Source organism: Anser cygnoides, chromosome 4 (assembly GCF_040182565.1).
Source record: "Anser cygnoides isolate HZ-2024a breed goose chromosome 4, Taihu_goose_T2T_genome, whole genome shotgun sequence".
NCBI classification, from domain to species: Eukaryota; Metazoa; Chordata; class Aves; order Anseriformes; family Anatidae; genus Anser; species Anser cygnoides.
Genome location: NC_089876.1, coordinates 32,955,803 through 32,971,016, shown reverse-complemented (window position 1 = coordinate 32,971,016; position 15,214 = coordinate 32,955,803). Strand labels below are relative to the sequence as shown.

Below are 15,214 nucleotides of genomic sequence, written 5' to 3'. Positions count from 1 at the left end.
GGTGGAGGAAGAGGAAGGTAGGAGAGATGAAGTGATTGCCTAGTGGGAAATCATGTTTTGTAACTTGCTATTCCAAGCCCGAGCAATTTGCTACTCTATTACAAAATAGGAAAGAGAACTAGATTATGTATGTACATATACATGCCATAAAAATAATGCGGGGGAAGGTAGCTAGAAGCAGGTAATGCACAAAAGTGTATAGGCATTTTTTTTTGAAGATTAATAAGCATCCTCTAAAATGATACAGGAAAGACTGAAAAAGCACCCATAGAGGTGAGTTTTACTACTTTAAAAACTAATTCAAAACTAGCAAAATATAGATACTTTAAGTGTGTCTGTTATTAACATAATCTTTTGTTCTTCTGTATTTGTAGCTTTTAAAGCTATTCTAAGCCAACACCTAAAGACGGTCAGAGAGATCCTGGTCGATCAGACGGCTCACATGCTGGCGTGTTACCGCAAGAACTGTGCCAGCCCACCGGCAGTAAGCCAGGTAAGGACCTCCCTGCGTAAGTCAGGCTACTGCAGCAGAGGAACAACCACCCCTGTAATGTCAGCAGTACCAGAAAGGGAAATTTCAGGACATACCTCTCATTTTTTCATCTTCTTTCAAGTCTGATTAATGGCAGGTTTGATTCAATGGCAGCAATTGCAGCATGTGGAGGCTGTTGTTCTGGGACAAATAGCAGTGCCATTGAGGAAGCTGATTATCATGCTCATACCAGACGGATAAGACAGCTGTTTTTCTTCCTGCTGAAATTATGTACTAATTCAAAAAAGTTTTCATTTTTTTTCTTCTTACACTGTTAAAAAAGTTAGTATTTTGATTTTTGACAATAACAGTGTTAATTGACAAAGTTGAAAATGTGAGAAACACTCTGTAGCCAATAACATAGGCGCAGGTGAGGATCTCAGTTGAGAGGAGGCTGAAAGAATTTTAGTAGATAAGATAGGCTAATGAGCATGTGTAAGGAAGCCAAAAGGATTTTAGTAAATAAGACAGGTAAGGGACATGTGCTATATCTTCCACTACCTATTGTGCAAAGAAACTGAAGCAGGAAATTCTGCGATTCCTCACGAAAAACAGTTCCTGATAGAAAACAGGAAACACATTTCAAGAACCAACTGAAACCGAATCTGCAGTTTAAGCAGAAGCTGAGAAGCTTATGGGTCTGCGCTGAGATAAGAGGTCAACCAGCGGTGACGAGGAAGACTCACTAATCTTCATCCTCACAACCTCCAGCGACCCCTACCAGAAAACACTGCGCAAGCGTGGATAGGAGGAATCTATGAAAATGACTCCCTGGAACTAATTTTAATACAAAGCGGGGATAGGTCTTGCATATGTATAGGCGTCTCGAGAAACTTCATGCATATGTAACTCTTCACCACATATAACCAAGACAAGTGCCACGTTGGGGTGTTCACGACTTTGGTGGGACTACCCCCGTGCCGCCCAGCGCTGAATAAACATACCTACTTTACAATCTTACTGATTGTGGAGTTTGCTTTCCACACGTCACAGACACTTTTTAGTTTTTCCCTAAGCAAAATCTTGCTTTAGACAAAATTGTCTCCTTTTGCTTACTAATGAAAATTCTTATAGATAATCTTGTGACAGTAAAATTCTTAAGCATGTAGCTGCAAAAAATGCTCTACAGCACTCTGGTAAATACAAAAATACTCTTGCTTTATTTTGTTTTTTACAGAAAATGAACCTTATAATGCATCAACCCTTCAAATGTTATAAATTTCTGGGCAGATTTATGTTTTTAATTATTACTAGGGTGCTTTTGTATTTAGTTTGTATTAGGCTCTTTTTTATCATTTTGGTAAAAAAAGGGTAATCAAATCTGATCCCTGTTTACGAACACCTCCAAATACTTGTAGAAAAAGCTTCCCAAAGAAAAAGCTACCCAAAGCTTCCTATGTCCTAATCTCTAACAAATAATGGTCCGTAGGCATTAACAACTCCCATTTGCCATATATGACTTTCTTAAATGCTTATGCCTCAGCATATCTTGCTTTTTAATAGTAGTCTTATCTTCTTGTACATTCTCTGCCTCCTTTGGGATTTCTAAATGCTGGTCAGAAATTGGACACATCATCATTAAAATTGGAGTCATTCATGGGGTTTATGACATTTTGGTTTCTATTTGGTCTCTATAGCACAAATAAATAGCATCAATTTAGAGATTTGAAGACCACTGAAAAATTTAAAGTTAACAGCAAACACTGCTGCCCACTCTTGGCTCTCGATCCCTGAGGTCATTCTACTTATTCGTTAATAGGCAATGTTTTGTGATCATCTGAGGGAACTGGAACCATTTATTTTTCCAGTGCATGGAGAAGCAAACACAGTGCTGATGTCTGCCTATTCATTGCACCTTACGTGGAAGGGTGAAATCAGGTCTGAACAGCTTTTTCCTGCATGGGAGTGGCCATACAGTTGTCATCTTTCAAGCAGGTGTACATACACCGTGAACAGATAAAACTGCAGTAGGACATACCGGCTCTCCAAGAGCACCGCTGGGGTTTTGCCTTCCCTCTGATATGCTACCTAACGCGGACAGAGAACAATCCGTGCACCCCCCCCAAGGAGAAGTCACAGGAGTTCTGGGAGCCACACTTTTCCAGATGTGACTCCTTCCTGTCCAGTATTCACTATTCTAGTGACTCCAAAAGGTGCCTGGAGACACATATCAGAGGAGAGTTTGCAGGCAACGCCCCCTTATCAGACTGCTAGAACATAGCATGTCCCTGGCAGATACTGTTCCAAAATAGCACAGACACATCATTAGTCAGGTGGTACTTCAGCTGAGGAAGTAATACGTTCCTATAGGTTAACAAAAAGATGTTTCTACCTAAAGGAACTAGCAATAGGCTCCAAGACTATCAAACATGGTCAATCTGACAGTCAATCTTCCTTTTTACAGTAAGATATATAGGATGCATTGTTTACCTATTCTGAGTTGCAACATGATCAAAAGCTGCTCATGGAAGGGCATCCTGGCATTGTTATTAGGCATACAAAGTTATTACTCTTGCTAAATGTGTTCCTCTGACTTCAGTTGTATGGGTCCCTGGTATTTCCATGCAAGTTTTGCCATGCCACAAGGACAGCAATGCTGACTGCGCTACTTCAAAAAGGCCCTTAGGTCAACAACACAACATCAAGAGAGCAAATGTAGGATGATTTTCAAGCATCTCTTAATACCTAGCAGTACCAGGATTTTGTTTAGCAGGGTGAGAAAGGTTTGCAAATGGCACTGACCAGAGCATTCTGCACTCTAATAGCTGTGAAGTGTGTGTTCACGCATGAAAACTGCTAAGACCACCTCTTTTTCTATTAAAATGCTACCAGTTATAACAACAAAAAAAAAAAATAGGCCCTCCTTTTTTTTGGCTTTTATGTTTGTTTGTTTCAACCTCACATTTAACAAACTCCTCACCTGATCGCTGCTCAAGACTGAAATCATCTCTGGTAGTTTTAGTTTCCTTTTAATGAAGAGCGAAGCGCATGCTTCACTTGTGAAAACTGCGAGAACAACCTTAAAGATCACTTGTTGTAAGGTAAGCAATTTCATTCTGAATATTCATTCGTGGAAACCACACTGCCTTCATGTACTCAAGTGCAAATAGCCACTGCTATTTGGGTCCATACTCTAACTGGCCTGTCTGCTGTTCTTTTAGGTCAGCACAGATCCCATCTACGACATCTATGACACAAAACAGCTCTGTGTTTACATCTGACCACCACACAATTGTGCTATTTATGGTTTATCTCTGCCTATCAACAGAACAATTATGACAACAGTAAAGAAATATGTTTAAGCATCGTATGAATCATTAGGATGACTGTAACACATTCAGGTCTGACCACACAAGCATAATTGTTCCCACCGAAGGCAAATTCAGCCATTAGAGAACCTTATTCATCCAATCCAGCAGCTTAGGCAGGACTGCATCTTTGTATCGCTGGAGCAAGGAGCCCTCCACCTGTTCTGACTACATCTGTTTGCTTCGGCGGTGTACAGATACTTGTCAGATGGGCATTGCGTGACGCTCAACATGCATCTCGCATGCCATCAATATAGATCTTGCACACCGTTTGCACACCACCAGTGCTGATAACAGCAGAATAATGTGTCAGTACCCCACATTCATCACACTGATTAAATGCATAAAATGCCCTCACTGTCCTTGGGTAGAATGAACTGTAAATCACAGTGCAGGGAAGGGAACTGCTGCACAGTTCCTGAAAGATGCCAGCATTCATGTCCATTTTCACCATTTTCTCCACAAACAGCTACGTAACTGGTCACATCCATCCATTCTTGTTGCCACCACCATGGCAACATGATCCATCATAGAGTTGTTTGTTCCACTACATCACTTCAGTTGTATTGTATTTATTACCCACTCATTGAATGCCCTGCGACCTGTGTTGCAAGAAATGCCTAATAGTTGTTTCCTGTTCATCTCAGTCATTCTGCATCACCTGGACACTTTGTCATCCCTCTGCTCATTTATGTAGGTGTTGAGGGGGGAAAAAAGTCTTAGCCTGTCCATCTCTCTACTGTGAGAACTGGTGAGAAATTCCAACAATTTTCTTCTTTTAAATACTCATACCGTTTACAGATATTTAATGTATAGTTAAATCATTAAGTGTGCCAGAGCTAGCCATTCTCCTTCTAAATCCTGCTGACAAGTTAAAGGGACAAGAAATTGTACTGAAAGCGTTAATCTCATATGCATGGTAAAAACACACAAAAATACACATATAACATCCCAAATTGATGGAAAAAGCCCTTGAGAGACTGCAAGTGCATTCATCTTATTTAAAAACTCAGGAAATGAATGTCTAAGACTAAGAAAATGCTTATAGCACACTTACATACAGTCCTGATGAGTGATGAAATCAAACATTGCCTTTCCCGAAGTGCAGAAACCGTGGTGGCCTTGACACCAGATCTCCGATCACATTTCTAAGAATGGAGGAACTTTAACTTCTCCCTTCCTCCGGTTTTGTTTTGTTTTCCTAGAGCTGTCTTCTGGCTGATCTAGTCCGGAACACCTGCAACGTGTGAGAAAAAGTACTTTAGTGCAAATATGTCACTGATGTTTTGAGGCTTTAGCAGAGCAGGACGCGTTATGCCGCTACTGGGAGCAAGCCGCCTGCCCAGCCGCCTGCCCTAGCCTTCGTGATTTTGTCGTTCTGGGAGTTACACGTACGGGGGGAGCTACCGACCCGGCCCCGACCCCGGCTCCCGCCCGCCGCGGCTCCCCTCAGAGCGGCCGCCGAGCGCGGCCCGGCCCTGCCCTGCCGCCGCCGGCCGCTGGGGGCTCCCTCCGCCGCGGCGGGCCCGCCATTGTCGGGGCATGGAGGGCGAGAGCACGTCGGCCCTGCTCTCGGGCTTCGTCTTCGGCGCCCTGGCCTTCCAGCACCTCAGCACCGACTCGGACACGGTGCGTGCCGCGGGGCCGGGCCGGGGGCCGCGCGGGGCGGGGAAGGGCGGCGGGGCCGGGCGGGCTGCCCGCCGCCATGTCGCAGCCCGCCTCCGGCCTGCCCCGCGCCGCCTGCGGGACCGCGGCCGGGCCCGGGCGCTGCCGAGGCCCCGCCGCAGTAACGCCGGGAACTGGGGGCTTTTTGTCGGGGAAGGCACGAGGAGGCGGCCCGAGGTGGGGTGCAGCCATACCATAGCCCTGCTGCTCCTGCAGCGGCTGATAAAAGTTGTGGGGTGAGCCCTGGACAGCACATGCCCAACCCCACACTCCTCGGGTTTGAATAAAAATATAAGGGATGGCAAACACTCGAGTACACCTTAACTTTTTCTTTCCCCTTACCTACTTGCATCTGTTTACAAATGAATGAGAACCTGCTTCGTTTAAAAAAACAGACAGCAACAGCTTTTTTCTCCACCTAACACGTTTGTAGTTACTGTTAATATCAGAGCAGCTCTGCTAACATGAACTTACCTTTTTTCCCCTAAAAAGGAAGGATTTCTCCTCGGAGATGTGAAAGGCGAAGCCAAGAACAGCATTACTGACTCACAGATGGACGATGTTGAAGTGGTTTACACTATCGGTCAGTGCACCCACACCTCTAATAGCGCTCTGATGTCAGGGCATATATGGCTACATGCATCTGCTAGATCCTGGGGGCCCCATTAACACCAAAATACGCATACCAAGTTCATTTTACAACACTTCAATTGCTGAAAAAAATTGATCTGAAAAAGTTGAAGGTTTAAACAGAAATATGAGTTTTTAACTCCTTGATTAGCTGTTCTTTGCCAGTCTTCTCACATTACAAATAACACAGGGTTTAGACTTCCTCTTTGTCTTAGCTATGTCACTTCACCCCTGCTCAACTACAATTGCCTGGCAGAAACTTGGCATATTTCAGTGATGTGAACTCTAATGCATTAGTACCCATTTCAAAATTTGCAGCTCATAAAATACTTCATGTGAATGATGCAAATTATAAATTTCATGTATTATTCATATCAAATATGTATTTTGCCTTAAAATTGTAACTTGCTTGGGAGTAGATGCATGTATTACAGTAGCCCTTAAAAACAATGAGTATACACAAATTTAACCTGCTTCTTTTAAAATACTGTCAATAGATCAAGAAAAAGAACCATCTAATACAGCATGTCTTCTTTCCAACTTTACTGAAAGCACTGTAGAGAGAATTCATGCCTCATTTTCCTTTTTTACCCCGGGACACAATTAATGAAGGTGTGACACTTTCCTCTACTCAATTTCACTGCTGAACAAAAAGTATGGGGATTTTTTTTTGTGGTGCCCCTAGTCATATTACACAGATTTTCACACAGGCAGAGTTAGTTGCTTCATATTTTTTGGAGTTCTATTTATTTTGCTAGATTTATTTTGCTAACTTGTGAAAATGAATATAGTGGAGAATTTGTGTAAAGAAAAGCTTTTTCAAATGCCATCACCTACCCTCTTTTCTGGTAGTCAATTTTTTTTTTCTGGTAGTCAATTTCCCAGTTCTGATCATATACCCTTTTTCCAGCCTCATTTTCCTAGCTACCAGCATCTGTGCTTTGTTGCAAAGTAACTTAAGTGAACTGTTTCATATTGCATTCTGTTCCTGTAGTCAACAGGAAAGGGAGGGAAAAACAAAATAGCAAGTGTGATTCTGCACTTGACAAAACCAAAATGTATCAAATATACATAACTTATGTAAGTGGTTCCCCTTTCCATTTGAAGAAACTTTGTTACACTTGTTTCCTTTCTTAAGATTAAGAAGATAGCTTGAGATTAAGTAGATAATTGGATATAAAGAAAGTTCTTCCTTGTTCGTTTTAACAATTCACATGACAGCATACATAAGAATGTACATCTTGAGCTGACAAACACAAAGTAATATTGCTTTCTCATTTCAGATATACAGAAGCATATACCATGCCACCAGTTGTTCAGGTGAGAATTTTAAGTAAAAAGATATGGAAACAATATTAACCCTAATTTTAGCTCTACAGAAAGTTAAACTTGTCTTACGTGATGGAAAAAATCACGGAGCTGTAACAATGAATGCAGGGTCAGCACCGTGGAATTACAGATGCAAAATGCCTTATGTTAATTTTACATTGGATCTACAAGCTTTCTTCGTGTTTGTCTCTAAGTAAAATACAGGTATGGTGCACCACATTCTAGTGAGTGCTGCAGAACTGTATAAGCTACAGAACGATGTCAAACTGCTGCACAAAAAGCAATGATTGCTTTTCTAAAAGAACACATCCTGACCCCTAAGCCTGTAAGAAGAAAAAAAACAAACGCAGAGCTCTAAGTAGGGCAGAAGAAAAACACACAAGTCCCATGTCAGGAGTCATTTCACAGACCAGTAGTATTTTGAGTTCTATCATAAATAGGAACACAGCTGTGCAGGTTTACTCCCTGTAAGAGGAAAATTGCGACATGATTCCCCTCTCAAATCTTCCTAAAAATTAAGAAATCAAGATACCGCTAGAGAGGCGCTTCGTGTCAGATTGAAGGCATTTTTTGTAGTTGTGACTCAAGTATACAGATGTCACCTTTGTGTCCCAGTAGCACTGATGCCAGAAGAGCATCTGTGCTGTTAACAAGACCACCTCAACAGCTATTTGAGCAAACAGCAATGAAAGTAAGGGCAGTCCTACCACAGAGGCTGTGTCAGCACAACTTTAATGGCTTCTTTCCCTCCAGTACACCTAAGGCAAGATGACTGCCAAATCACTTGGAAATAATTACTTCCTACAGTAGCATTTTGTCCTAATTGTCATAATTTTCTTCTAGCTTTTATAATTCTGCAGGAGAACTGAACAAACCAGCCCTGAAGAAAATACTATCTGGCTGTAAGAAGGTATTTTATTTTCAAATCTAACACATACCACAGGGCCACCTTAGATTTTGAGGCTTGTTCTGATCGGTGGTATTAAACTATTCCATCTTGTATCTAATCCCTCATACTACTTGTCAAGGCACCTGCATTATTTATCCCCCTAAAGAATACTACCCATTCAGGTTATCTTTGACTAAAGTTTGCCTCTCTGTATTATCGCAACTTGATTTTTTCGTATTAATTTCTCAAGTGAATTCCTAAAACCTTCCAAAGGAATTCCACCAATTTCTAGGTTGAGATCAATTGAGGTCAGCTCACTCCACTGGTTAAGCACCACGTGAACAAAATCATGTACTGTTTTCTCCGTACAATGTTTTACAAGGGGAAGAAGTAGAAGCTGGAAAGCAGCAAACAGCTAAATAGTCAAACCAAGTTTGCAGACTTATAAGATTGAGCCAAACCTCAGTAAACAAGCCAATTCAGTAGATTTCACAAGGATAAAAACTGTCATACCTAGAAAATATACTTGTCATATGAGAATAGAAACTGTCATACCTAGAAAATAGTCTTGGATGCTTTAAGAATTGAAAGTATCTCCTTATGTGTACAGGAGAGTTCACACTCATGAATCTTACTGGACCCTCCAATTTGCTTTGTTATGGCATGCAAGGACATTAAAGAATAGTACTGATGAGTTTTCTTCTGTCTGCAGAACGTAATAGGATGGTACAAATTCAGACGCAACACAGACCAGATGATGACATTCCGAGAAAGACTTCTCCATAAGAATTTACAGTCCCACCTATCAAACCAGGGCCTTGTATTCCTTCTGTTAACTTCTAGCGTGATGACAGAAAGTTGTTCAACTTACAGACTGGAACATGCCTTACACCGGCCACAAGAAGGGTAATCAGTTTGTTCTCTAGTTATGACAAAGCTGTTAAATATTATATACACTATGATTTGACCTTTTTTATTTGACTTTTTTTTTAGTTGCAACTGGATTACTATTAATAATAGTTTTTTCTCTAGAAAGCGTTAAAAGTTAGTTTTTTTTATACTGGTAGAGCCCTTACAGGCACAGCTGAAGCCTCACCCTCAAGTTCTGTTCAAGAACTTACTGATTAGCAAGCAATAGGACAAGAGGAAATTGCCTCAACTTGTACCAGAGGAGGTTTAGGTTAGAAAGCAGAAAAACAGGAAAAACTTTGACTGAAAGGGTTGTGAAGCATTGAAACAAGCTGCCAAGGCAAGCGCTTGACTCACCATCCTTGGAGGTATTTAAAAAGATCAATACATACAGTGCTTAGGGTCATGGTTTAGTGGTAGACTTGGCAGTACTAGATTAACGGTTGAATCTGATCTTAGCGGTCTTTCCCAACCAAAATGATCCCATGATTCCAAAGACTTGCCATTATAATCATGTGCAGTGCCAGCACTGGACTGCCAACTCATTTACACAATAACCGTTATTGGTGAAATCATTATTTCACCAAACAGGTAACTGTTCAGTTTTCATCTTTATATGTAAGTGAAGATGTATTAAATTGCTCATTGAACTATTTCAAGCTGTTGGTAGCTTTTAATCAGCTTTAGAGGTATCACCACTCACTGCTAACATGCTACATTTAACAAAGTACTGTGTTACTATACAACTGACATTCAAAAGCAGGGAAAAAAAATCTACACAGGCAGTGCTTTAAGTCTCCTCTCTTGCAGGATTTGTTTGGACTCAGTGATCTGTGATACCACTTTCAGCAACAGTTAATGCTGTATGCCCCTGGTTGCGATGCTTACTGTGTGGGGACATTCACCTACTCAAAAGGTGTTGAAACATTTTTTCATACTTATGCTTTTTAAGTCTTTTTCAGAAAGTCCCCTTGGTGGTTACCAACTTGGGTATGGCTGAACAGCAAGGTTACAGAACAGTGTCTGGTTCCTGCGTATCTTCTGGCTTTGTGAGAGCAGTGAGACAACACAGGTACAATACGCAACTTACATACCAGTATCCGTAGCTTTCCAGTAAGGCTGGCATAACCACTTGCTTTAGTTATTCCCAAGTGCCTCTACTGACAGCACAGCTACACCCTGCTCACTTCATTTCCTGCAGTTACCAGCCTTGGCAAGCAACTTAGAAATTAGTTGAGCCATGTGCTTTGCAGAGAGAACAGTCTCAAAACTGGCACCGAGTGCTGAGCTAACCTACATAAGGTAACCGGAACTGATATCTCAGTGACAGGGCATGTGAAATGATACAGTCCTGTTAGAACAGGAGAGCCCATCCAGATTTTTAGCCTGGAAAGAGCAGTTCATACCTAACTTTTAACTCAAACTAAAGCTCCGGGTTACTTCTTGAGCCTCCTAGTTTTATGCATTCGCCAGTAGTCAGCACCATCTTCACTTAATTCACATCTTGTGAGTAAAACCTTTAAGAAGTCTACCTCAGGAATTGCTAATTCTAAATCAAACTAATGAATAAAGACCTAACGCATCTTTCTGGATTGAAGCTCCTTGAAAGTGAACACTAGTATCCATTTAAATCATTAGTTTTGAATTATACAATTTGTTCTTTGTCTGCAGGTCAGACTTCTTTTATGAAGATGGATCCTTACAAGAGGTTCATAAAATAAATGAGATGTATGCCACCTTGCAGGAGGAGCTGAAGGTCAGTCAAGTATATCTGCTGGTACAGGTATTTTCACTACTACTATAAAATAAAGCAAAGGGCATAGCATCCTGCAATAAGTCAAACAAAGCTAATTCATCAAACAAAAGATCCACAAGTTCTTGGCTGTACTTTATCTTCTCAGAGACAAGTTTCTATTCAATCAACTTAATCAATAAATCCTTAGGGACACTAAAAATTCCTCAAAGTAGGATTGTTCCTAGGGTGTGGCCTGTACTTTGCTCCCATTTACCCAAAAGTTCTGTAGGAAGTAAAACACATGGCATCTGGTACAAACAAGGTTTCAGTTCTTATCTTCAAAACCAGCCTCAAGCTTCTCATTTCAGCTTTTCAATACTCTGTGTCTAGCACGAGCAACAGTAGCTTTAAGGTGTTTGCTACAACACTAAATTCAATTTACGTGCATGCAGTTAATCCCAAAATGGAACTTTCCTTGCAGAATATATGCTCTACAGTAGAAGTCAGCGAACGATCTGTAGAGAAACTCCTAGCAGAGGTGAGCCAATTGAAAGAAGAAATAAAGAGAAAAAAGCAACACAAAAACTCTTCAGGTAAGTTATATCCAGTGCTAATATTCATAAGACTGCCGAGTTTAATTTCATTGGCGTCAGCAGAAAACACTCAAGCTTGAAGCCACCAGAACAAAACTGGTACAAGTTTGAGAGGGTCTTCAACTCTAGCATTTGTTTTTTCAGGGGAGAAACAAAATCACCCAGAAGAGCCCAAGGAAAATGTTTTGCTTTGTCAGGCACTGCAAACATATTTCCCCAATTCTGGGCTTCAGACATGTATTGTTTCCTTCAAAGGAAGAAGGATATCCAAGAATTGCTGTAAGACAGACCATAATATTAATATCATGGACAAACTGACTCTCATGGTAGAGGAAAAGGACTTCCCTGAACCTGAAACAAGACAATTTAGCAAGCGCAAAGTCAAAGGGACCACCACAGGACCGAAGTCTTTTAAGAAATCCAGATCCCTGCAGCTTCACCAAAAGTTACTTCAAGATCAGGAGGACAGCGACCAGGAAAAGAAACTTACACTGAGTAGCACTGAAACAGATGAGGAGGTGCTGGAGAAACTGAAAGATATAAACGAATACCCACACTCTCCCACTTTCTGATGACTTAACAGCTTCCCCAAACATATTTGCACAAAAAGCTACTGCCAGCATATTAAAGTAACATACCAGTTTATAGCACTGCAGGGATGGAAACAGCTTACTGAATCTTTGTCAAGTACAAAGGTTTATTTTAATGCATTAATTCTGTTTGGCATAAGTTGAGCAGAGTCCAAATCACATTCCCTCATTTGGCCTTCCAGAGTTAAGCCTGTATTTTCTCTCTCTCAGGGTTTTAAGACTACACTAGCAGGGCGTTAGCAGTCATGTCACATACTGCCTCCGTGATACAACCTCAAGGTGCTGCAGAAGAACCCAAGGCCACGCCATCAGTGAGCCTCACCTCAGCAGAAGCCGATGCCAAGAACGTCAGATCCAAGGCAACATCCTGAGGAATAGCTGTTTACATATAGAGCCAAAGTCTTAATATTTTCTCCTATCAGTAGCTCTCCAGCATTCTATTTCCCCCTTCCAATTGAGGGAAGGAAAAAGGAGTGAACTTGAGCAAGACTTTTGATAACTTCAGTGGTCCACACAGCTGGGGATTTGTGCCATCCCGCTAGGCATTCATTATTCCTTCCAACAAGTTCAGAGACTTGACGCTGCAACTGACCACCCTTCAGTCAGTGATGCAGTACAGCAACCAGTGACATTCCCAATAAAGAATTACGTAAGCAGTACGTTTAGTTTTATTGTTTATTTCTTTACAGTATATAACTCTCAATATTTAACATTACAAATTTTGGGGTCTGTAAGAAATGATGTGTTCTTAAACATAACTGGCATAAATCCTGTAAGAAAATAAGATGAGTGGTTTTTTTCTTAAATCAATGGTAAGCTTGACTTACCAAACACCCAAGGAAGTATAATGATACTTACCAAGTACCTGAGCTCTTTTAATGGTTTTTGAAATTTCCTTCTGCTTCTTGTTACACAAGCCTAAAGAAAAAACATTTTTAGGCTCCTGACTTGAACAATAACTCGGTAATAAGTTAAGGGACTAAATCATTTAGTTGCAAATCCTTCTAGTTTTGTCCGAGTCTTCCTATAAAAACTCATGTGTGCCTATACAAACTGCTAAAATACAGAAAATAATTAATTTAATTTCTTCAAGTCTACTCATGAATATAAAGGCTTCAAAAATGTGTATTATCAGTAGTAATGACTTGTGTAAACGTATCTAATAAAATCTGACCTAAGCACTAAAAGACTTTAACATCAAATAGTAAATAGGATTTAATTTCACATACCTGTTAAATGCCTGCCATAAATACGGCCAGTATATGGAGATACAAACTGGGACAGAAGCTATTAAAAAAGAGGAATATCAGTTCGTGTTACTTGTAGCTCAGAGAAGCTTCAGCATATTTTATTCCTCGCATTACATTTTTAATATTTGGAACTGTTTCTTACAGAGCTTAGTTTTCCCAGACAGGGGAACAAGGACAGCTTGGACGTCCATAACATCCTGCATGCCACAACATTTAAGTCACAGTAAAGTAGAATTAGAACAAAGCACTCCTTTTCAAGGACACCAAGCTTCATATCTGTATATATAGGCCCAGGGGGCTGAAGAGGTTCCATGACACTATTTCACCCTTTCCTGTGAACTTCCTCACCCAGTTATCCTTGGGCTGCTGCCTCCCACCCTTTGAGCACAAGCACGTTACCTTTGTTATCTAAGCACACCTTTTCAGAGTACTCACCTGAACGTTCTTGTAGTCCACCTTTATCCCACACAAGACACACTTTTTAGGAGGTTCTTTATAAGGATTCTCCATTTCTATGGGCTGTAATTAGACAATTATTAACAAGCTGCAACACTGCAGGTAAGTGATCAGTTTGTACTTGTTTTAATCTACGCCATTAAAAAAAAACAGAAAGTGCCTTAACAACAGTGAGGATATTTAGCACAAGTGACATTTCTCAAGCATTAATATGGGCGCAGCTGTCTTCACCTACAGTTGTCAAATGCACTGCATGGTACCTAACAGCCTAAAAATCCATATTCCACACAACTACATGACCAATGCTATCTCAACTGCCAATGTGACCAATCAATTATAGTCATCATTAAGATGAAAGTTACACCTACTATTTAGCGGAGAGTATCTACATAGAACAGTAACAGAATAGCACTGACTACTCCTGAAAAGCTCCTTCTAAGACCACTCCAAGGGAAGCGTCCCAGGTCTGCTCATGCCATCCTTTAAGGAGGATGTTGGACCCACTCCTGCGCCCTGAGGAGCCGCTCTCAGCTTCTGAGCACACCTGGCACCAGCACAAAAAAGCTTCGCTGCTCCAGCAACGTAGATTACCCTTGTGCATGTGAAGAGACTTATTTCACAAGTTACGCTAGAGAGGAACATGTCTGCTGGCAACAGCCACCACACCAGTGAGGCCCGCTAAGTGTTTTCTGAGGTAGTCACAGAAAAACACTTCAACACTTGGTTTGTGCGTGAGCTACGGAAACAGCGATATTAAGCAACGACAATCACGACAGCAGACCGTGTCTCTGCAGTTACTTGCATTATTGACACCGCACCGTAAATTCAGGAGGCAATCACAAGCGCACCACCTGCAGCGGCCGGTGCTGCAAGGCTTCCCTCGCCCAGAAGGGCGCCAGGCACGGAGCACCGAGGCGCTGCGCCGCCTGCTTTTGCCGTTAGCCCCCCCCCGCCGGCGGGCTAACGCTCGCTCAGGGTTACGAGGCGCCGCGTGCAGCCGCCCGCACCGAGGCGCGGCCCTTACCTGGTCGGGGCCGGGCAGCGCCTGCTGCTGCAGGAGGCGGCGAGGCCCTTCCCCCCGCGGGGCTGCAGGGGACAGAGACAAGGCCGTGAGCAGCGGCAGGGCAAGGGGGGGCCCCGAGCCACCCGCCCCGAGCCCCCCCCCCCCCTCACCCGGCGCCCAGCTCCGCCGCGCCACGGCGACCGCCAAACCCCGTGCCGCCATCTTGTTCCCACAGCCGGCACCGCTACGTCACTTCCTGCCCGCCGCAGCTCCCACCCGAGTCTCTCGCCAATCGGAAATGCGATCCTCTGGCCAATGGAAGCGT

At 42.1% G+C, this 15,214-nt stretch overlaps 2 protein-coding genes, 1 long non-coding RNA gene and 1 pseudogene across 5 annotated transcripts; 2 read left to right on the top strand and 2 right to left on the bottom strand.

The window, feature by feature from the left end:
• Window positions 1–1,492, top strand: part of LOC125184060 (protein transport protein Sec24D-like) — a 212,545-nt pseudogene extending 211,053 nt beyond the window's left edge.
• On the bottom strand, window positions 614–5,379 carry LOC106041932 (uncharacterized). 2 transcript variants are annotated; one of them, XR_007167329.2, is made up of 3 exons: window positions 5,236–5,379; window positions 4,898–5,077; window positions 614–753 (listed from the first exon to the last, which is right to left on the bottom strand). It is a non-coding gene; the product is annotated as an uncharacterized lncRNA (long non-coding RNA). The 2 variants fall into 2 exon arrangements; XR_007167331.2 differs by having other exon boundaries at window positions 5,252–5,340.
• ABRAXAS1 (abraxas 1, BRCA1 A complex subunit) lies at window positions 5,342–12,839 on the top strand. 2 transcript variants are annotated; one of them, XM_066996640.1, is made up of 9 exons: window positions 5,342–5,469; window positions 5,998–6,088; window positions 7,419–7,455; window positions 8,308–8,374; window positions 9,066–9,259; window positions 10,215–10,334; window positions 10,934–11,018; window positions 11,479–11,590; window positions 11,735–12,839. In XM_066996640.1, the coding sequence occupies exons 1-9, from the start codon at window positions 5,383–5,385 to the stop codon at window positions 12,160–12,162; spliced, it is 1,221 nt and encodes a 406-aa protein (XP_066852741.1). In that variant the 5' UTR covers window positions 5,342–5,382; the 3' UTR covers window positions 12,163–12,839. The 2 variants fall into 2 exon arrangements, with proteins under 2 accessions (XP_066852741.1, XP_066852742.1); XM_066996641.1 differs by lacking the exon at window positions 5,998–6,088 and having other exon boundaries at window positions 5,350–5,469.
• On the bottom strand, window positions 12,838–15,210 carry MRPS18C (mitochondrial ribosomal protein S18C). Its single transcript, XM_066996654.1, has 6 exons — window positions 15,060–15,210; window positions 14,911–14,972; window positions 13,866–13,949; window positions 13,410–13,467; window positions 13,039–13,098; window positions 12,838–12,950 (listed from the first exon to the last, which is right to left on the bottom strand). Exons 1-6 carry the CDS (start codon window positions 15,109–15,111, stop codon window positions 12,880–12,882), a joined length of 387 nt encoding a protein of 128 aa, XP_066852755.1. The 5' UTR covers window positions 15,112–15,210; the 3' UTR covers window positions 12,838–12,879.
• Window positions 15,211–15,214: the final 4 nt, after the last annotated feature.